Source organism: Hyla sarda, chromosome 2, assembly GCF_029499605.1.
Source record: "Hyla sarda isolate aHylSar1 chromosome 2, aHylSar1.hap1, whole genome shotgun sequence".
Classification (NCBI taxonomy): domain Eukaryota; kingdom Metazoa; phylum Chordata; class Amphibia; order Anura; family Hylidae; genus Hyla; species Hyla sarda.
Window position 1 is genome coordinate 34,677,226 of NC_079190.1, and position 23,844 is coordinate 34,701,069.

Genomic DNA, 23,844 nt, shown 5'->3' on the forward strand with positions numbered 1-23,844 from the left:
CAAACGGCCCCTTTTCCGAGTCCTTAAGGACTCAGGACGTTTGAGTACGTCCTGTAAAATCCCGGCCCCCCGCCGCTAGCTGAAGGGGAGCCGGTGCCCGATGCCTGCTTAAATCGTTTAGCAGGCATCGGGGCATATCGCCCAGGGGGGTCATTATGCCCCCCCCCCCATGTCGGCGATGGCCGCAGATCGCTGGACAATTCAGTCCAGCGATCTGCGGCAGATTCCGGGTCAATCGGGTCTCCAGTGACTCGGTGACCCGGAATTACAGGCTGTTCGGGGCCGTCTCCGACGGCCCCGAACAGCCAGAGCCTGCAGGGGTGAGGAGGCACTGGTGCCACCTCACGATCGCCCTGATTCGTCTGTCGGATTACCGGCCGACCAATCAGGGCGCCTGCTGCGGGTGTCACTCCCGCAACCCACTCCGCCCCTCTTCCGGAGGACGTGAGCGGGTGCGGGACGTGCACCCCGGGTGCTGGGGACCCCGATCCCCGGCGTCAATGTTGGGATCGGGGCCCCAGGAGCGACGGCCGCGGCGGCGACGACGAGGGACTGACCTGTGCGGCGAGGATCGTTGGAGGTGAGTGACAGCCTCCTGCTGTTGCTTAGCAACAGCTCCCAGCATGCAAAAAGGGCATGCTGGGAGCTGTAGTTATGCAACAGCAGGAGGCAGACCACCACAACTCCCAGCATGCCCTTATGGGCATGCTGGGACTTGTAGTTTTGCAACAGCTGGAGGCACATTTTTTCTATGGAAAAGTGTACCTTCAGCTGTTGTGTAACTACAACTCCCAGCTTGCACAAACAGCTACAGTGCATGCTGGGAGTTGTAGTAGTGCATCTGCTGGTTGCATAACTACAACTCCCAGCATGCCCGTTGGCTGTCGGTGACTGCTGGGAGTTGTAGTTTTGCAACAGCTGAAGGCACACTGAGTTATGTAGCAAACCAGTGTGTCTCCAGCTGTTGCATAACTACAGTCCCCAGCATCCCCAGCCAAAGTAGTATGCCTCCAGCTGTTGCATAACTACAAGACCCAGCATTCCCTTCCGCTGTCCGTACATGCTGGGGGTTGTAGCTTTTGCAACAGCTGAAGGCACACTGGTTGCAAAACACTGAGTTTGTTACCAAACTCGGTGTTTCACAACCAGTGTGCCTCCAGCTGTTGCAAAACTACAACTCCCAGCATGCACTGATATACCCTACATGCTGGGAGTTGTAGTTTTGCAACAGCTGGATGTTTCTTCCCCCCCCCCCCAATGTGAACGTACAGGGTACACTCACATGGGCGGAGGATTACAGTAAGTATCCGGCTGCAAGTTTGAGCTGTGGCAAATTTTCTGCCGCATCTCAAACTGCCAGCGAGAAACTACTGTGAACCCCCGCCCGTGCGACTGTACCCTAAAAACACTACACTAACACACAAGAAAAAGTAAAAAACACTACGTATACCCATACCCCTATACAACCCCCCTCCCCTCCCCAATAAAAAGGAAAAACGTCTGATACGCCACTGTTTCCAAAACGGAGCCTCCAGCGGTTGCAAAACTACAACTCCCAGCATGCACTGATAGACCGTACATGCCGGGAGTTGTAGTTTTGCAACAGCTGGATGTCCCCCCCCCCCCCAATGTGAACGTATAGGGTACACTCACATGGGCGGAGGATTACAGTAAGTATCCAGCTGCAAGTTTGAGCTGCGGCAAATTTTCTGCCGCAGCTCAAACTGCCAGCGAGAAACTACTGTGAACCCCCGCCTGTGTGACTGTGCCCTAAAAACACTACACTACACTAACACACAATAAAATAAAAAGTAAAAAACACTACATATACACATACCCCTACACAGCCCCCCTCCCCAATAAAAATGAAAAACGTCTGGTACGCCACTGTTTCCAAAACAGAGCCTCCAGCTGTTGCAAAACAACAACTCCCAGTATTGCCAGATAGCCACTGACTGTCTAGGCATGCTGGGAGTTTTACAACAGCTGGAGGCACCCTGTTTGGGAATCACTGGCGTAGAATACCCCTATGTCCACCCCTATACAAGTCCCTAATTTAGGCCTCAAATGCGCATGGCGCTCTCACTTTGGAGCCCTGTCGTATTTCAAGGCAACAGTTTAGGGTCACATATGGGGTATCGCCATACTCGGGAGAAATTGTGTTACAAATTTTGGGGGGTATTTTCTGCTTTTACCCTTTTTAAAAATGTAAAATTTTTGGGAAAAGAGGTATTTTAGGTAAAAAAAAATAATTTTTTACATATGCAAAAGTCGTGAAACACCTGTGGGGTATTAAGGTTCACTAAACCCCTTGTTACGTTCCCCGAGGGGTCTAGTTTCCAAAATGTGATGCCATGTGTTTTTTTTTACTGTCCTGGCACCATAGGGGCTTCCTAAATGCGGCATGCCCCCAGAGCAAAATTTGCTTTCAAAAAGCCAAATGTGACTCCTTCTCTTCTGAGACCTGTAGTGCGCCAGCAGAGCACTTTTCACCCCCATATGGGGCGTTTTCTGAATCGGGAGAAATTGGGCTTCAAATTTTGGGGGGTATTTTCTGCTTTAACCCTTTGTAAAAATGTAAATTTTTTGGGAAACCAAGCATTTTAGGTAATTTATTTTTTTTTTTACATATGCAAAAGTTGTGAAACCCCTGTGGGGTATTAAGGTTCACTTTACCCCTTGTTACGTTCCCCAAGGGGTCTAGTTTCCAAAATGGTATGCCATGTGTTTTTTTTTGCTGTCCTGGCACCATAGGGGCTTCCTAAATGCGGCATGCCCCCAGAGCAAAATTTCCTTCAAAAAAGCCAAATGTGACTCCTTCTCTTCTGAGACCTGTAGTGCGCCAGCAGAGCACTTTTCACCCCCATATGGGGTGTTTTCTGAATCGGGAGAAATTGGGCTTCAAATTTTGGGGAGTATTTTCTGCTATTACCCTTTTTAAAAATGTTAAACTTTTGGGAAACCAAGCATTTTAGGGAAATTTTTTTTTTTTTTTACATATGCACAAGTCGTGAATCACCTGTGGGGTATTAAGGTTTACTTTACCCCTTGTTATGTTCCCCGAGGGGTCTAGTTTCCAAAATGGTATGTCATGTGGGTTTTATTGCTGTTCTGGCACCATAGGGGCTTCCTAAATGTGACATGCCCCTCAAAAACCATTTGTCGCTCCTTCCCTTCTGAGCCCTCTACTGCGCCCGCCGAACAATTATCATAGACATATGAGGTATGTGCTTACTCGAGAGAAATTGGGTTTAAAATACAAGTAAAAATTTTCTCCTTTTTACCCCTTGCAAAAATTCTAATTGGGTCTACAAAAACATGCGAGTGTAAAAAATGAAGATTGTGAATTTTCTCCTTCACTTTGCTGCTATTCCTGTGAAACACCTAAAGGGTTAAAACGCTGACTGAATGTCATTTTGAATACTTTGGGGGGTGCAGTTTTTATAATGGGGTCTTTTATGGGGTATTTCTAATATGAAGACCCTTCAAATCCACTTCAAACCTGAACTGGTCCCTGAAATAAAGCGAGTTTCAAAATTTTGTGAAAAATTGGCAAATTGCTGCTGAACTTTGAAGCCCTCTGGTGTCTTCCAAAAGTAAAACTCATCAATTTTTTGATGCAAACATAAAGTAGACATATTGTATATGTGAATAAAAAAAATATTTTGAATATCCATTTACCTTACAATCAGAGAGCTTCAAAGTTAGAAAAATGCAAAATTTACTAATTTTTCATCAAATTTTGGGATTTTTCACCAAGAAAGAATGCAAGTTACCACAAAATTTTACCACTATGTTAAAGTAGAATATGTCACAAAAAAACAATCTCGGAATCAGATTGATAACTAAAATCATTCCAGAGTTATTAATGTTTAAAGTGACAGTGGTCAGAATTGCAAAAAAATGGCTGAGTCCTTAAGGTGAAAAAGGGCTCAGTCCTTAAGGGGTTAAGCAGCAGCCTCCTGCTTTCACTGGCAGCTGCAAAATACTTCCTGCCATCTGTCCTCTCCTCCCTGGATAAGGCTCTTACAGACGACAGCAGCACAATGTAGCAATAACTGCCGGACATTGGGCCGTGTATGGGAGGCAGAGGACCTTTGGTGATGTCATTACCATGTGATCAGTCACATGGGTTGGAGGAGCCTGACTACTATGCAATTGAGGCCCAGGAAGAAGTTCCTGTATAGGGGAATGTGTATCATGTGAAGGTAACCTATACTACATGCTCACACACAAATTACTATGTCTGTGTTTTCCAAACAGTGTGCCTCCAGCTGTTACAAAACTACAACTCCCAGTATGTCCAGAAAGCCAACAGCTGTCTGGGCATGCTGGGAGTTGTAGTTTTGCAACAGCTGGAGATACATTGTTTGGAAAACACTGCACTATATAATTCCCACACACTGCATTTAACACACCCACCACATTTATTGATTTAAGAATCAATAAATAAATGTCCAAACTATTCCAATATAACCTTAATTATCCCACACGGTCAATGGCATAATTGTTAAAAAATACCAAAGTCCACAATTGCTAATTTTTAGTAATTTCACATACCATAAAAAATAAATTTAAAAAAGCGATCGAAAAGTCGCATCAAAACAAAAATGGTACCAGTAAAAACTACAGATCAAAGCGCAAAAGATGAGCCCTCACACATCCCAGTATATGGAAAAATGCTAAAGTTATAGGGGTCAGAAGAGGATGATTTTAAAGGGGTTGTGCGCTGCCCTGACTTTCGCGCCCCCTTCCCATAGACTTTCATTGAGGGGGCGGGCGAGACGTCACGAGGGGGCGGGCGAGACGTCACGAGGGGGCGGGCGAGACGTCACGAGGGGGCGGCCGCGAACACGGAAGCCCGCACACAGCGTTCGGAGTAATGAACTTCCGGACGCTGTGAGTGGAGCTCCGAAAGTCAGGGCAGAGCACAACCCCTTTAAGTATACTACTTTTTGTATAAACGGAAGCCCCCAAAAGTTGCAAAATGGTGTTTTTTTTTTTTACTGTGTATTTCATGGTAGCATGATTGATGCCATTACAAAGTAAAACTGGTGGCACAAAAAGCAACAAGCCTCATATAGGTCTGAAAGTTGAAAATTAAAAGTATTATGGTTCTAATACACAAGTGGTATAAATCTCATGGTCGCAGCCGTCACAATCATGACTGAGCCCCCTGTGACCGGCCACCACTGCTGCCTCAATACCTGGCTGATCTGCCGGCGACTGTAACTGTAAGGGTAAAACTCCAAAACAAAGTACCTACACAAAACAAAAAAAGTGTCCACATATCGCTAAAAGTTTATTTTGTTAACACCAACCAAATTAAAAACATGTATATGAGGCATCAGGAGAAAACCACAAGTAATCACAGAGGCCACAACACACATGACATTCAGAGATAATGGGGGAGATTTATCAAATCCTGTGCAGAGGGAAAATGGAGCAGTGGCCCATAGCAACCAGATTGTTCCTTTTTTTTTTTTTTTTTAAAGGCATCTGAAAAATTAAAGAAGCGATCTGCAACTGCTCCACTTTCCCTCTGCACAGGATCTGATAATTCTTCCCCATTATCTCTGAATAAAGTGGCAGGGGGGGATCAGAGGGGGGAATAAAGTGGCAGGGGGGATCGGGGGGGGAATAAAGTGGCAGGGGGGATCAGAGAGTGGAAATAAAGAAATAAAGTGGCATGGGGAGGATCAGGGGGTGGCACATGATATAGCACAGTGGGGAGTGGTTGAAATGGCACAGGAGGTTGATCAAGGGGGAGAATGCATGGGGGTAGCAGCCCAATTTGTAATGCTGATACTGGTATCATGTTATACGTCGTAGGACGCGCAACGCCATATGTGCAATTGGCGGTACTGTGAGGGGTGTCCAGGGGGCCCAGGCCTGAGCTGTGTAAGGGGCCCCAAAATTTCTGATGGCAGCCCTGTCTATTTCTAGTGTGAATTGAGGAGTGGGACCCTACTCGAGCACCTTATATTCAAGAGAGTGCCATATATTTTTTTCATTAAAACTTCTTAAATACCACAGGGTGTCTTGATCGTTTCAATGCAACCCAGATCAAACAACTGGAATTGAATTTTCTGGCAAAGCCAAGACTTGGTTACTTGCTTGTAGCAGGCTTTCACTTGAACAGAATACTGACTAGGCCTTAAACCTTTTATTTTCACATGACCTAGAACGGTGGTTCGTAACCTGGGTTCGATCGAACTCCAGGGGTTCGGTGAGTCAGTCTCAAGGGTTCGGCGGGGGAGACCTGCCATGTGTTTTTGCCTTGGCACATCCCTGTGTTCCGTAAGATGCTTTTGGAACACAGGGACGCCTCTAAGTCCCTGCAGCCCCGCGTTTACTTTAAAAACGCGGGGACCGCTAGGAGCTAGTGCACGCAGAGACGTCACTGACGTCCCATGCATGCCCCCATGGTAATGGAGAGCGGAGGAGTGGAGAAGAAGCAAGGACGCCTGCTGGCAGTTGGTAAGTGTTTACCAGCGGCGCGTCAGCTTCGGTGTTCCGACCACCAATCCTCCGGTCCTGCTATGGCCGGACCAGAGGAGCGGTGGTCGGAACACTGAAGTGGGGCAGTACACAGGCATACAGCCTCCAGCCATGCTGTATGGCTGGAGGCTGTATGTCTGTGGGGGAACATACTGCACCTAATGTGGGGGACTATACTGCAAGCCTAATGTGGGGGAACATACTGCCAGCCTAATGTGGGGGACTATATTGCACCTAATGTGGGGGAACATACTGCCAGCTTAATGTGGGGGACTATATTGCACCTAATGTGGGGGACTATACTGCCAACGTAATGTGGGGGACTATATTGCACCTAATGTGGGGGAACATACTGCCAGCCTAATGTGGGGGACTATATTGCACCTAAAGTGGGGGGCTATACTGCTGACCTAATGTGGGGGACTATATTGCACCTAATGTGGGGGAACATACTGCAAGCCTAATGTGGGGGACTATATTGCATTTAATGTGGGGGACTATACTGCACCTAATGTGGGGGAACATACTGCCAGCCTAATGTGGGGGACTATATTGCACCTAATGGGGGGGAACATACTGCCAGCCTAATGTGGGGGAACTATACTGCCAACCTAATGTGGGGGGACTACAACCTTATGTGGGGGAAACTATACTGCCAACCTAATGTGGGGGAAACTACTGCCAACCTAATGTGGGGGGACTAATACTGCCAACCTGATGTGTGTGGGGGGGGACTATACTGCCAGCCTAGTGTGGGGGAACTATACTGCCAACCTAATGTGGGGAAACTACAACCGAATGTGGGGGGAACTATACTGCCAACCTAATGTGGGGGAACTATACTGCCAACCTAATGTGGGAGGACTGATACTGCCAACCCAATGTGGGGGGGGGGGGGACTATACTGCCAGCCTAATGTGGGGGAACTATACTGCCAACCTAATGTGGGGGAACTATACTGCCAACCTAATGTGGGGTAGACTTGTGCACAAGAAAATTTTTCGTTTCGTTTAGTTTTTTTTCGTTTTGGATAACATTTTCGGTTCGGTATTCGGATTTTAATTTTTTTTTCGGATACATTTGGTATTCGGGTACATTAGGGTAAATCTTTTTATTGTTTTTTGGACTTTAGCGATCCTAAGAAATTATGGAGATACCTTTTTTATAAAAATTTCGAAGGGTACCATAAAAAAATTATAAAAAAGATACAGTAGTGATGGAAAAAATTGTATCTAACGAAATGCATCTTTTTTATTATGAAATGTTTATTAATTTTTAAACAGGGATCAATTTATGTGAGAGGGTAAAGCACTAAAAATGTAGCCAACAATAATAAAAATGTAGTGTGTGCGTGTTTTTCACTTATTTTTATTTATTTTTTACATTTTTTAGGTAGTACTACTACTCCCAGCATGGAACACACTGTTCCATGATGGGAGTAGTAGTTACCTGTACTAATTGACAGATCGCCGGGGTCCCTTGCGATCCTCTTGTAAAATGTATAGATGCGGCAGCCGCTCTTCTATGGTCCCCTGCACTGACATATATATACACATGTTCATATTTCCCGCAGAGCTGTGATTGGCCAGATGGTTCCAGCCAATCACAGCTCTCTGTGAGAAATATGAATAGGTGTATATATACGGCCGTGCAGGGGACCATAGGAGAGCGGCCGCCGCATCCATACATTATACTGGAGCATCACAGCGGGTGCCAGGAGTGATACCTGCAGTGATCTTTCCTTAACTACAAGTACTAGTACTCCCAACATCGAGTACACTCTGCTCCATGCTGGGAGCTGTAGTACCTGCATTAATAGACAGATCGCAGCGGGTGTCAGAAGTTACACTCGCTGCTAATATGTCTATTAATGTAGGTACTACAGCTCCCAGCACGGAGCAGAGTGTGCTCCATGTTGGGACTATTAGTACCTGCAGTAAGGGACAGACCCCAGGGATGTCACTTCTCCTGACACCCGCTGCGATCGTCCTTATGGGAATTTCGGGATCAGCTGTTCTCAGGGCTACAGAGCCGGGAGAACAGCTGACGCTGAGCCGTAGGTATACATCGTATATCTACTGCCCAGCAAGAACTTACAGTGAGCCTGCAATGTGTATACAGTATACACATTGCTGGCTCACTTAACCCCTTGCTGAGCTGTGCGCTATGCGCAAGCCCAGCAAGGGAAGAGCTAACTTACACTGCTGGACAGTGTAGGTTAACCCTTTGGGCGGTATACACTATATACAGCTATCTATAGATAGCTGTATATAGTGTATGCAGAAGACGAAGTCCGCTTACTTCCCTTGAGTCCTGGGCAGGTCCGTGTAGCTCCGCCCCTAGTGATGATGTCATTAGGACGGAGCTACAGACGGGATTCAGGCTAGTCTGAAGCTCTGTTCACATTGTCCGTTTTGGATAATGGGAACAGACCCTTCTGCCAGTGTCTACCCAGACAGGGAGACTCCAGCTGTTGCTAAACTACAACTCCCAGCATGCCCAGACAGCCAAAGGCTGTTGTAGTTTTGCACCAATTGGTGGCTCCCTGGTTGGGTAGACATTGCGTCATGGGTGCTCTCCCCAGTGGACAGCGCCAAAAAGGTCATAACTAATTTTTTGTGTCTTTTTTTCTTCTCGTTTCAGATCCGTGTATGCAGAGGATTACAGCGGATTCGATGGATTAAGGCGGATTAATTTTTTTTTCTTTTAATAAAATGGTTAATGTGTTGTGTTTCTTTTAATAAAATGGTTAATGGAGTGGTGGGAATTATTGATTTCCCTGACCTCATGGTCTTAAGTAGGTCCCAAAGTTTGAAAGGGTTACTGCTGTTTGTTTTATTGAATGGTGTTCGAGACAAGTTGCTAGAGCTTACCAGGATAGCACATACCACTACAGGCTTCTACTTAAAAAAAATGACTACAATATCCCGTGTATTTACTGTCTTTACCCTGACTTGAAGGACTTACTCCTTACTTACTTCCTCTGAACTCTCTGCTTGACTGGGGGGATAACAGGGGCCCCATAGCAAAGCTGTGCCTTTGTAGGCCTCCATTTGGGCCTGATGTATGTTTCCTGTTGGGAGCCAATCAATAAAATTTTCCAAAGTCTACAGGGATTTCCACCATCTCAGGAACTGCTCAACTGAACATTTACACTCCACACAGGTAAACTCCTTCAGTATGATCTGTCTAAGGAATGTCAAAGGGCAGGCCAATAGGCAGAGTCAAGGGGTGGCAAAATTAGCTTTTGCCTAGGGTGGCAAAAATCCTTGCACCAGTCCTGAAAGCGCCCCAAGGGAAATGGACTTTATACCATCAGTGTAGCCCCTCACTTTTAAAATTGTGTAGTGACTAGTGTTGCTCGCGAATATTCGCAATTCGAATTTTATTCGCGAATATCGCATATTCGCGAATTCGCGAATATTCACGAATATAGCGCTATATATTCGTAATTACGAATATTCATTTTTTTTTCACAGTACACATCACAGTGATCATACCTCTCTGCTTCCAGCTTATGTGGTGTAAGAAGGCTCTAATACTACTGTGTGAGACTGGTGTGCGAATTTTTGCATATGCGGAAATTTGCATATGCGAATTTTCACTTATGCTAATTTTTATATGCAAATTTTCGCATATGTTAATTTTCGCACGCGCGAATATTCGCATATTCGAAAATAAAATGAGGATATTACGAATATGCGAATATTCATGAATATGACGAATATTCGTCCATATATTCACGAATATTCGCGAATTCGAATATGGCCTATGCCGCTCAACACTAGTAGTGACTCTAGGGGACATCAGGGTTCATCACCACTGTAGATACTTACTACCTAAACCATGACTTTGGGATGAGTAGGACTACAAGTGTTAGCAAAACCTGTCCTGTATGTGTTAACGGATCATATAAAGAAACTGCTATGTAATGTTACAATAAGAAATGCATTTTTTAGGCATGCATGGGAATATATATGTGAGAAAAAGATAAATCACTTCCTCGTTCCCATTTGTTAAGACTGTGAAACCTTCAATATTTACTGGTTCCAGTCCTGGGCTCTCCTCAATCCTCTTTTCTTCTGTGTCTAATGGTGTCATTGCAGTGTGTCTGGAAGCTTTTCAAAGTCAGCCAAGAGAAACTACAGCCCAAGGATTAAAGAATGTACTTTAAGGATTTATACAATTTTATGAAAGACAAAATAATGGAATAGCAGACAGTGTGTGAGAGCTGAAGCCACTGGTAATGGCTTTCTTCTTAAGTAGAGGAATGGGAGTAGATGGCACAAATGTCATTTACTCAGAAAATGAAACAACCACATGAGATAAATAAATATAATAAATATATGGTGGAATATGTAGCAGTAAATTATATTAACAAATTGGTACAGAAAATCACATTTTCTATTGCACCATCCCGATGAAGACGGAATGGTCTGCTAATACAGAAAGGACAATATTTGCAAAAAAAAAATAAATAAAAAAATAAATAAATAAATATATATATATATATATATATATATATATATATATATATATATATATATATATAAATACCAGAGTGGTTGCAGCACTTCCAAAACAAAGCATGAAGGTGCCAAGCGTCCTAGGTCTGATCGGGACCCCTTAAGATATCCAACAAAAAATGGCGCAGCACTCCAACGAAATTTCCAAAAAAACTGTGAGTTTATTCACCACATGTTACCAACAGCAACGTTTCAGCTCAACACTAGAGCCTTTTTCAAGCATGCTTGAAAAAGGCTCTAGTGTTGAGCTGAAACGTTGCTGTTGGTAACATGTGGTGAATAAACTCACAGTTTTTTTGGAAATTTCGTTGGAGTGCTGCGCCATTTTTTGTTGGATATATATATATATATATATATATTTATATATATATATATATATATATATATATATATATATATATATATATATATATATATATAGTATTTTATATAATAAAGAGTAATTTATTTCAGACAGATCATTTATACCATACCATACCACTTAGGTTCCAGTCTGTTATAAGGAAATAAGAAATAGGCTATATATTAAAGGGATACACTGGTGTAAAATGTTTTTTAAATCAACTGGTGCCAGAAAGTTTGCAGATTTGTTTTTATTCTATATAAAAATCTTAATCCTTCCAGTACTTATCAGATGCTGTATACTACAGAGGAAGTTCTTCAGTCTGACCACAGTGCTCTCTGCTGACACTTCTGTCTGTGTCAGGAACTGTTCAGAGCAGGGGAGGTTTGCTATGAGGATTTTCTCCTACTTTGGACAGTTCTTGACACAGACAGAGGTGGCAGCAGAGAGCACTGTGGTCAGACTGGAAAGAACTACATAACTTCCTGTGAAGTATACGGCAGCTGATAAATATTGGAAGGATTAGGATTTTTTATATAGAAGTACGGTATTTACAAACATGTATAACTTTCCGTACCAGTTGATTTGAAAACATTTGTTTCCCACCGAAGTACCCCCTTTAAGTTCAGAATGTAGCAACAGCATAAGTGAATCCACATGGGACATGATCTGCAGCAGATCAGAACCATCCATACTATTTGGGGTAGATTTAGCACTGGGGTTTTATTTGCAGAAATGCATTTCCCACTTGTGTATAAGAACCCTTATAGGGCCAGATCACACTACAGAATCTCTGCCTCGAGATATTCCAGGTCAGAAACCCACCAGCGCTAGGACAATGCAGACCTGGATCTTCACCATTGATGGCATTGTTTAAAGAATGAACATGTTCATTCTTTGGGTGGGTTCACAGTCTGGAATAGAAAACCCATTCACACCAAATGGAATTCTGTTTGGAAATTCCATATTTCTAAAGAGGTACTCCATTGGCCAGCGTTCGTAAGTAAATGTTACGAATACTGTTTTCGCACTGCAGGGGTCATCCAGGCCCCTATGAGGTCATGGTCATGCCCCCTCAATGCAAGTCAATGGGAGGGGGCGTGATGGCCGTCACACCCCCTCTCATAGACTTGCATTAAGGGTGTGTGGCCGTGATGTCACAAGGAGAGTGGCCAACCCCCGCAGTGTGAAAACAGCTTTCAGAACATTAACTTCTGAATGCTGGCCAATGGAGTACCCCATTAGACTCAGATCTATTAATCCACCTCATACCAATAATAATTTGGGTGCAGAGAGTGCAATGGTGATGCATTCTGATGTACTTTGAAATTCATGTGAATTTCAGAAAACTCACAGTTCAAAAAAGCCACCGGGTCATATAGTGTCAGGGAGTGGTCGCCGCCGCTGTTTCCTGCCCCACCAACCCCGAGGGACATGTCTCTGTCTGGCGGAGCCAAGTCTGTGGTACATGTGCAGGGAGCATGATTCTGATGCACTATAATTTAATCTGAAATGTACGGGTGTTTTTTAAATCATAATTTGAAAAAGCAGCCTGGACCCAGGTAAATAGTCATTTTGATAGGTCTCGGGTCTTTATTTAAGCTCTGTGCACTTTAGTCTAAATTATAGTGATCCTGGACCCCTGGTCCTTGCATCCATAAAATCCTTTTTACCAAACAGTGAGCAACATTAAAAAGAAATGGGAAAAAAAATCCCAATTTTTTTTTTTATATTTTGGAGTTTTTCACAAAATTGCTGCATTTATCCACAGAAATTCGGCACTAATATAGAGTAAAAAAAAATCTCAGATTTGTTTTGCTTAGTAAATGCATTCCAAAGTTATTACCACATAAAGGGGTACTTCACTCCTAGACATGTTATCCCCTATCCAAAGGGCCGGCACTGCAGTGTTACGGTCACAGAAGCCTGGGGCTTTGGTGATATTGATGTCATGCCACGCCCCCTCCATTAATGTCTCTGGGAGAGGGCGCGGTGTGAGTACACAGCTGTCATGCCTCCTCCCATAGACATGAATGGAAGGGGCGTGGTGGTTGTGACCCTCAGTCATCTGGCAGGGAGTGGAGTTCACTCTGTTGACCGGGCGACTGGGGTGCCGCGGTGGAGATTGTGGGGGTCTGGCCGCCGGGGATCATACATGTTATCTTTTATGCTTTGGGTATGGGATAACATGTCTATTGCCGGAATACCCCCTTAAAGAGAGACATGACAGATTTGAAAATCGGGCTTGGTCAATAATGTCAAAACAGGCTGTGTCATTAAAGGGTTAACTCAAGTAAGTATTTTCATGCTGAACAAAATATTTACCACTAATTGTATCACTTTTTCCTCTCGGATCACATTTGCTCATGTTATTTCTAAAGATTTTTAGTAAGCTTGTGGCCGTGTCCTCACGTGGTGCCTACAATGTGGTTTCCCAATTGACTGCAGTTCAAACCCTGTGATGCCATGCTGACTAGCAATCCAGCGCAGTGTTGGTGGCATCTCGGCTGCCGATATAATGCTATTATATTGTGTTTAACAGAAGACTAATATAAGCTGCGGATGTCACGGAGCAACCAGAAGATCGGCTGCACCAGATAATTCCTCTCTCCACACAAATATCTATAGATAAATACACTCGAGCTGACACACAAGACTATAGCTGAAATGCTAATAAAACAGATCTGCTTCCTATACTCGCCTCCTCCAGCAGCATTGTAAACCAGCGCAAATACCACGGTTGACAGATAAATCCTATTTTCAATATTCTAAACTAATTGTATGGCGGAGGAACGGGAAGACGACTGATCAGAAGTGATTGTGAATTCATTGCACCTGAAGACTGTAAATAGAAACACGTTGGGAGAGCACATTATAATAATATAGAGCAGACATCATCAGTCATATAAAAGGAATTGTTATCATGTCAAGCATAGGAAAGGACTGAAAAGATTCATTTTACATCAACTACTGGTGAGAAGGACTGACTTCCTCAGGTAGGGCTCCATGGCATTGTCTGTAAGTTAAGTTAAGCATGCAGAGCGTTACCTAAATGACAACGTTATACGTTTTTGTGGTGGTTGTACGGTCTCTTGAGCATCACACATAGCATGTGGTGACATACTGTTTTTTAGGTGTGCCTCTGCTGGCTTATGGCTCTGTCAGTCTTCTGGCAGGACCTATGGGGATATGAGAAGGTAAACGTAAAAGTGGCCTAAGGCCCTAACGGTATCTGCACCCATTTTACAGCCACAATAGGCTATGCTCTATCAGTTTATATTGCTGTGACCCCAGCCCTTAGTCAGTAAAGTATCAATCTTCATTATCAGAATATATTGAGCACTATGAATTTGCCTATTTGTTCCCTGAGGATTCCGGTTAAAAGAAACATGTTGGGGTGACTGAGTATATGATGTTACGTGACTGTTTTTGTGCTCACAAATATCATTACTAGTTTGCCTAAATTGCACCTGTCATTTAAAAAAACTTTTGACACGTCACAGGGATATGTCAAAAGTTTTGATGGGTTGGGGTCTCAGTGCTCATGAGAATGAGCAGGGAGAAGTGCATTCCACTGCCCGGGTGCACACTTGGCACACTATAGGAACAATTTCTACAACTTTTTGGTACCATTTTGGGTAATATAGTGAATGGGATTCATTCTAGTTGCATTGTTTGACTACTATTTTATCCAGAGAGATGACTATATCACTCTAGTTATTCTTGACAATATTATGCAATCTTTGATATGGACAGGCTAGGTTGACATCAGAAGTGATATGGAGTCAAGCTCCTTACAGTGCGCTCAGCCTATCACCGGCCAAGGCATCGCTGCGGCCAGTGATACGCTGACCGCAGTGTGACATTCCGAGGATAAGAAGCAGAGAGCCAAGCAGCGCCGGAGGAAAGGGACACTGATACCGGCGCAATGGGGGAACGTAGGAAGGTTAGTTAAAGTTAGTTTTTTAAGTTTTTGCAGAGCGGGCACAGGGAAAGTAAAAATTTTGCGTTGCATTTCTCCTTTAACCCCTTAACGACCAAGGATGTCCTGGTACGGCGGTACTTAGCCCACCAGGATGTATATTTATGTCCTGTACAGGACCACGCGCATCTGAGCGATGCTCGGATCATGTGCGGCTGATCGCAGCCAGGCACCCGCCAGTAATGGCTGAAATCCACGATCACGCGGATGTCTGCCATTAACCCCTCAGATGCCGTGATCAATACAGATCGGTCAGAAATATGCGTGATCAGATCGCCCGCAGCGCTGCCGCAGCAAACCGATCATCCAGAACGGTGCACTGCGGTCCCCTCACCTGCCTCCGCCACCTTCCATGGGTCTTCTGCTCTGGTCTGAGATCGAGCAGACCAGAGCAGAAGATCACCGATAACACTGATCAGTGCAATGCCCTATGCATAGCACTGAACAGTATTAGCAATCAAAGGATTGCTATAGATAGTCCCATATGGAGACTATAAAAGTGTAATGATAAAACTAAAAAAAGTTTTTAAGAAAATGTGAAAAATCCCCTCCCCCAATAATAAAGTATAATGTTATTTTTTTTTCCATTTTACCCCCATAAAGTGTAAAAAAAATAATTAATACACATATTTGGTATTGCCTCGTGCGTAAATGTCTGAACTATTAAAATATAATGTTATTGATCCCATACGGTGAACGGCATGAACGTAAAAAAAAAAACAAAGCGCAAAATTGCTGCTTTTTTGTCACATTTTACTCAAATTTTTTTTAATAAAAAAAATGTAGAAAAGTTTTATATACACAAATAAAAACTACAGATCATGGCACAAAAAGTGAACCCTCATACCTTATACGGAAAAATGAAAAAGTTATAGGCCGTCAAAATAGAAGGATTTTAGACGTACTAATTTGGTTAAAAAGTTTTTTAAGCGCAACAATAATAGAAAAGTATGTAGTCATGGGTAATGTTTTAATCGTATTGACCCACAAAATATAGAACACATGTCATCTTTACCATAAATTGTACGGCGTGAAAACGAACCCTTTCAAAATTTGCAAGATTACTGTTTTCTTTTTAATTTCCCCACACAAATAGTATTTTTTTTGCTTGCGCAATACATTTTATGGTAAAATGAGTGATGTCATTATGCAGGTCACGCAAAAAACAAGCCCTCATACTGGTCTGTGGATGAAAATATAAAAGAGTTACAATTTTTAGATGACGAGGAGGAAAAAACAAAAACGCTAAAATAAAATTGGCCTGGTCCTTAAGCGGTTAAAACATTAAAATATGTAATCAGAAAATTTACTATTATTGAATTTTTTTTTCTTTCTATTTTCCTTTTCACTTTCTTAAAAAAATATATAAATATTAAATCCTAAAATCTTGAAGTTTTCCATCCGGCCACCAAGCCTAATAGTAAAACCGAGACTTCCTGTAGAGATCCATCAGTGTTATCCTCAATATCATATATACAATAAATCTAGATTTTCCTAGCTTGTGACGGAAAATATTAGTTATATGAAGACAGGAGGCGAGTATCTTATGCATTATTCTTTCTTTAATAATGCCCATAGCAGAAAAATCCAGTAATCAATTTCAATGTAAATGAAAAAACTTTCAAAACTACAACTCCCAGCAGTCCTAGGGCCACGGTAGCCACTCCCAGTCTGTGGGCCCTATATAAAGGACTGCCCATGGAAGGATCCTCCTCTTTCTTCATGCGACTCGAACCGCACAGGCAAAACGAATTCCATGTGAACATCTCCATCGCCATGCGAATCCACAGCCAGCCTTCCGAAACCTCAGCGTCCGGAGTTATCAGCTGGAGAAAACGGTCAAACGAAGGTCTAACCTCGTCTCAACGGAGACTGTAGAGAACCCAACAACTTGCAACCAACGGGTCAGCCGTCTTCAGGAAAACGGTCAGTACGTTCAATATCCTGAAAGAGAACAAAGAATCGTAATAGGGTTGGGTAGGGAGGGAAGATACTCGCCTCCTGTCTTCATATAACTAATATTTTCCGTCACAAGCTAGGAAAATCTAGATTTATATATCAGACAGGAGGCTCATATCTTATGCAAGTTCAAAGCTAAGATTTTACATAACAGGTTATACAAATGACAAGATAACAGCATTATAAAACCGACATGGAAACATGCCCTTCCGGTCTGAAGTAAAAATGGCGAAACGTGGTCTCGGAAGACCAATCCGCAGCCATTAAAAGGTCCGCGAGAGAGCCCCCCGACGTAACTACCTTAGTAGCCATAGCCCCTCTGGAAGAGTGTGCTCCAAAGAGGGATATGTCTATACCCGCCATCTCCATGGCGGAACGCACCCACCGTGCAAGCGTGGCGGAGGAAACGGGGTGATGAGGTTTGACATATGAAACCAGGAGTTGAGAAAAACCCTGTGAGCGTAAGTTGGCTGTTTGTGCCTCATAAGCCTGTAGGCAACGCACAACACATAACCGAGGATGCGCAGGGAAAAAGGGATAAGAAACCGAATGTATACCCGTCTTGGTCCTGCGGACCACTGAAAACGTGACACCTTGAGGCGAAAATTGACGCCTAGAAATGTCCAGGGCTTTTACATCCGAAACCCGTTTAATGGAGACCAAACATAAAAGGACTGTAAGTTTGTAGGACAAAAGCTTCAATGATAAAGCGTCATTGTCCTCCCATCTAGAGAACATATCTAGTAACCTGGAAACATCCCAAGTTGACTGATACTTAGGACAAGGCGGCCGTTTAAATTTAATGCCCCGCAAAAGCCTACACAGTAGAGGATGTTTACCGACTGGCAAAGAGTCAACCGGATAATGGTAAGCAGAAATAGCCGATCGATACACATTGATGGAGCTGAAGGACTTACCAGACTCAAAAGAATCCGCCAGGTAATTCACTATTGTCGATACAGGCGCCTGTACGGGATCAACCTGCCGTTGATCACACCAACGCACCCAGAGTCTCCAGGCCGATCGGTATGCCGATCGAGTCCCGGGGGCCCAGGCCAGGGCGAGGAGATCCCTAGCCGACTTTGAAAGATCGCTGTCTGTGTCCGGCACCCCGAAACCAACCATGCTAGGAGAGTCAGGTTGCCCTCCGTTATCAGAGGGTGGAGACCCCTGGTCGGGTTGGAAAGAATCTGTGGAAAGTGAGGGAGTAGCCTGGGGAAATCCACTGCCATCTCCAGAACAAGTGGGAACCACGGCTGCATCGGCCACCAGGGGGTGACCAGTACCACCGTCGCATTCTGGTTCGCTATATGCAGGAGAACCTTGGGGATCATCGAGAACGGAGGAAACGCATAGTGCGTCTCCCCCGTCCAACACTGCCGAAACGCGTCTACCGCCGACGCCTCCGGATCCGGTCTCCAGCTGAAAAATCGAGGCAGATGATGGTTGAGGCGAGAAGCGAACAGATCTACGCCCAACGGACCCCAAAGCAGATTTAGTTGCAGAAAAACTGAACGGTCCAGACGCCAATCGCTGGAGTCGGAAAGGTATCGGGAATTCCAATCGGCTACCGTATTGGAAATACCCGGAATGTATTCCGCCATCGGAATAATATTGCGGGAAAGACAGAGGTGCCAGAAATCCTTGGCAATCTCTGCAAGGACTCTGGATCTGGTGCCCCCCAAGCGGTTGATGTATTGCACCGCAGCAATATTGTCCATGCGTAATAATACGCAGCAGTTGGACGCTTCTGGTAAGAAACTCCGAACGGCGAACAACGCCGCCAGAAGTTCCAACGCATTGATGTGCAGGAGGGATTCCCTGAAGGACCAGCTTCCTCCTGTGGAGAGATTGCCAAAACGAGCGCCCCAACCTTGTCGACTCGCGTCCGACTCTATGATGACGTCTGGACAAGAGTTGAAGATTGTTTTGCCGTTCCACTCGACGGCATGCCGAAGCCACCACTGCAATTCTGCCCTGGCTTCCATCGAGAGGGGCACCTCGTCGGCGTATCTGAGACCCTGTCGTAGATGGAGAATCTTGAGTCTCTGGAGGGCCCTGTAGTGGAGAGGGGCCGGGAATATAGCTTGTATGGAGGCCGCTAGAAGCCCTACCAGATGGGCTAGCACCCGTAGCGATAGGAAATCCTTGCGTAGAACCGCTCTGATTTCCTTGCGGATGAGAACCAACTTTGTTTTGGGCAAACGGAGAACGGCTTGGTTGGTGTCTACCAAGAAGCCTAAAAATTCCATTTCCTGAGCAGGGACGAGACTCGATTTGTCTCGGTTGATCAAGAAGCCCAGTCTTTGTAATAGAGAGATTGTCCATCTCATGTGGCGGAAGGCCTGTGTCTCGGAGCAAGCCATGATGAGGATGTCGTCGAGATATATGATTAGACGTACCCCCCTGCTTCGTAGAGATGCCACCACCGGTTTCAGGAGCTTGGTGAAACACCACGGGGCAGATGACAGACCGAAAGGAAGGCAAGTAAATTGCCACATTCGATCCCTCCAGAGGAAGCGGAGTAGATGTTGTGCGGATGGATGCACAGGGACAGTGAGGTAAGCGTCCTTTAGGTCCACCTTTACCAACCAATCCCCCGGTTGCAACAGGTCTCGAAGGCAATGTATGCCCTCCATTTTGAAATGTCGATAAACGACATGTTGGTTCAAATCCCGAAGATTTATCACGGGACGGTAGTCGCCCCCTTTCTTTCTTACTAGGAAGAGGTTGCTGATAAATCCCGGGGAAGACGGGTTGACCTCTACCACCGCCTGTTTGGCTACTAGGTCTTGAATCTCGTTGTCTATGAGCACAACGTTTTGGTTTGCAAATCGAATAGGGGGCGGGATCACGCCCAGGTTTGGTAAGGACAGAAGATCTATGTGGAACCCTGTTATAGTAGTTAGGATCCACGCGTCTGCCGTAATCGCAGACCAGGCGTGGGTAAAATACCTCAGTCGTCCCCCCACAGGTATGTGTGAAAGTGGAATGTATGGAGTACTCACCAGTATATGGACGGGATCGGGGGTAGCCTCTGCTTCCTCGTCCACGCCACGGTCTACCACGGGGTGGGAAAAACGGTGCTGGCTGCGCCATTGGAGCGGAGTATGGAGGGGGAGCCTGAGGATATTGAGGTGGGGCGGTTGCCCTAGCGTAAGGTCTGTAGGTAGAGTTACGGCCGGCAGAACGGCCCCTACTTCTGCCGGCCCGGGGAAAAATCTTGCTTGCTCCAGATTTTTTCAGCGAGGTTTGGGCTTTATCAAGGCTGTTGAATAGCCCCACAAACTTGTTGATATCTTTCACTAGGGTGTCGCCAAACAGCCTACCTTCTGCCGATGGACCTGGCTCGGTCTCGGCTAAATGAGCCAATTGCGGATCAAGCCGCATGAGGATGGAGCGTCTGCGCTCAGTAGAGCATGCAGTGTTGGCGCTGCCCACTAGACAAATGGCCCTTTGAGCCCATCCACGAAGTTGGACCAGGTCGACAGGTTGATTTGTTGCTGCCGCCTGCTCCGCTAAATTCAGAATCTTCGTAAGCGGACCGAGGAGGTCCAGAACGCGGTCCTGTATGGTCTTAAAGGACCTCTCAATCCCTTTCTTGGGAAACTTGCCAGACTTTGCTAAGTATTTTGATAGAATAGGGTCTACCTCAGGGGTAGTAACCACTTTCTTGGGTATAAAAGGTCTGGGGCATTCCGCCCTTAATTTATTTCGATTGGTCCTCTCAAGGGACCTTCGTGCCCAGAATTCCACGTACTGGGATACGTGGGGTAACGGAGTCCAATCCCCAGAGCGAGGATGGGATATCGCGTCTGGGTGGAATAACGGTTCACCTAGAGCATCTAGGATGATTTCGTCCTGCGTAGCAGGGTTGGCATCAGTGTTGAGCGTCAATGTCCCAGCATCCTCATCGGCATAGTCAGACTCAGAGACGTCAGTCTCACCCGATTCGGCTTCCGATTCCTCATCTGAAGATTCTACATAAGAGTCGGGTTTTGTCCGCCTGGCGGACTTCTGCCTCCTTGGTAACTCCCTGAGGCCCAGGGGTCGATTGGAGTCTGAGGATTGCATGGGGTGGCAGTCCATGGTGGAACCTGCCTGGAGCACATTGTTTACTTCCCCTGCCGGGGAGTCAGGAGCCGTAACAGTATGCTTCCGCTTGTGTGAAGCTTTCCCTTTTTTAATAGGCGGCTCATCGCTGCGGGGCAGCGGTATAGGGGTAAAAGATAAAGTTGGTTGTGATCCAGAGGGCATAATGGCCGAGGCCAGGGCCGTCTGTACAGATCTATCTATAAGATCTTGTATTTGTGAGGCACTCATAAATTGTGCTGTATCTAGGGACAGCTCATCACCCTTAGTGGGGACTAAAGAAGAGCTCTCAGACATGGCTTATGTAAGAACTGCTCTAGTCAGAAGAATAGCACACTAAAAGAAGTGAGACTGGAATAAATTCCGACTCACAGAAGAATCTTACAATTAGTAGCCCAGGCTCCTTCCTCCAACGCCGCTAGCACTGTACTGGCGCTGTGGAGGGAGGAGAGCCCGGGATATAGAGACCAGGGACGAAGTCTCACGAGACTTCGTTACCTGGGAATCCTATTGGAGGATGAAGATAACCGCCCACCAAAACGTTGGGTGGGACCGCCTCCAGCAACTGAGCAGGCCGCGGGAAGACGCGCTCAGAGCCAGGGACCCGCCCCCCGTTCGCGCGCGCGAAGGGACGCGGGAAGAAGTGGAGAAGAAGAGAAACAACAGGGGAAGAAAATGGCGCCGCCCGGTAAGATGGCGAACGCTGAAAATATAGAGGGGAAAAAAGTGAAAAGGTCCAAAGGGGTCACCGCCGCAAGCGGGGGTGAGATCAGGAAGGAATAAAGTGAAACCAGAAAGAAATAATTAAATAAATAAATAGGAAAAGAATAAACTAAATTCAAGTAAAGGGAGCACTGCAGTCGGCAGAGGATTTATATTCTCTGTCAGGCCACACAGTGTCCCAGAAGTAATACCATATATTATAAAAGTTATATAAATCAGAACATTCAAGTATACTTATCTGTACAGGTCTGCCATGAGCAGAAAGAAAGAGGAGGATCCTTCCATGGGCAGTCCTTTATATAGGGCCCACAGACTGGGAGTGGCTACCGTGGCCCTAGGACTGCTGGGAGTTGTAGTTTTGAAAGTTTTTTCATTTACATTGAAATTGATTACTGGATTTTTCTGCTATGGGCATTATTAAAGAAAGAATAATGCATAAGATATGAGCCTCCTGTCTGATATATAAATAAGGGATACATACAGAAAGGAGTATTGTCTTAGTCAGAGGAGCATCAGGATAAACAAAGGTCCCGCAGCTTATTCTTATCTCTTCATGTCACATTAGCTTCCTGTGTATACCCAGATCATAGAGTATTGTGCAACAACAAGCCTTTAGTAAAACATTCAAGTTTTGACACCACAGTAAGCTGACCTGTGTAACCTTAATTGGTAGAGTCTTAACTAGTTGGACTGTTCCCACTAGCAAATTGGGTACCATACCAGCAGCCACAACTAGACGGAGCATAGGAGTTTAATGCCGACTGTTTATATATTTTACAACTTTATAATAAAAAGTATGCGGTAAGCTTATTAGTGCGTGGCTGTGAGGTTTTTCAAGCTGATTTAAAGCAAAATTGTGGTGTTATTAATTAATAGACACTATTGGGGAGATTTATCAAAACCTGTCCAGAGGAAAAGTTGCTGAGTTGCCCATAGCAACCAATCAGATCAGTTATTTCATTTTTGAAAAGGCCTCTAAAAATGGAAAGAAGTGATCTGATTGGTTGCTATGGGCAACTCAGCAACTTTTCCTCTGGACAGGTTTTGATAAATCTCCCCCCATAACTCCAGGATATTGAAGAGAAAAAGTTTGTACAACTGCGGCCATCAATTCAAAGAAAACAGTGTGGAACAGAATGTTTGTGAGGTTTACAGCGGCATTGCATTGCATTGTCTACACCATGAGGAGATAACTGTAAATGCTTGTGAATACACCAATAAAAAGGATAAACTGTTTATCCCTACTCAGCGGGGTTGCCTCCCAGCCTGCATCTGCTCAATTGTTTTAGCATAGCTTCAAAAATGTGCCATATATTTATAATAAAGCTGGATTAAAGGGGTTATCCCAAATTTGAAGTTTTTTAAGGGCTCAGGCAGGCTGAAAAAAAAGTGATATTTATCACCACCCCCAGCATTGAAACCTTCCTCATTGTAATAACAGTGAGCAGCCATGTATCATTGCTTACTGGAGAGGAACAGGGACTACTATCAAAATAACAGGAGTCCCTGCTCCTCTGTCGGTGATGTTAAAATACTCACCTGCTTCCCATTCCTGTCTGTGGCCAGGCCAAGCATTTTACTCTTCAGGCACTAGTGACCATTAAGAGGTCACTAGAGTACCGCCAAAGAAAAACCCTACAGCACTTTAGTGATTACTAAAGGCAGGAGAGGAAAATGCTGTTGTGGGCCTGGCCTGCAGGAGTAGGGAGCAGGGTGTA

General features: G+C 44.9%; 1 protein-coding gene across 1 annotated transcript; it reads right to left on the minus strand.

Moving 5' to 3' along the window:
• Window positions 1–16,914: 16,914 nt before the first annotated feature.
• Window positions 16,915–21,684, minus strand: LOC130357605 (uncharacterized). Its single transcript, XM_056560325.1, has 2 exons — window positions 20,320–21,684; window positions 16,915–17,296 (listed from the first exon to the last, which is right to left on the minus strand). Exons 1-2 carry the CDS (start codon window positions 21,632–21,634, stop codon window positions 17,289–17,291), a joined length of 1,323 nt encoding a protein of 440 aa, XP_056416300.1. The 5' UTR covers window positions 21,635–21,684; the 3' UTR covers window positions 16,915–17,288.
• Window positions 21,685–23,844: the final 2,160 nt, after the last annotated feature.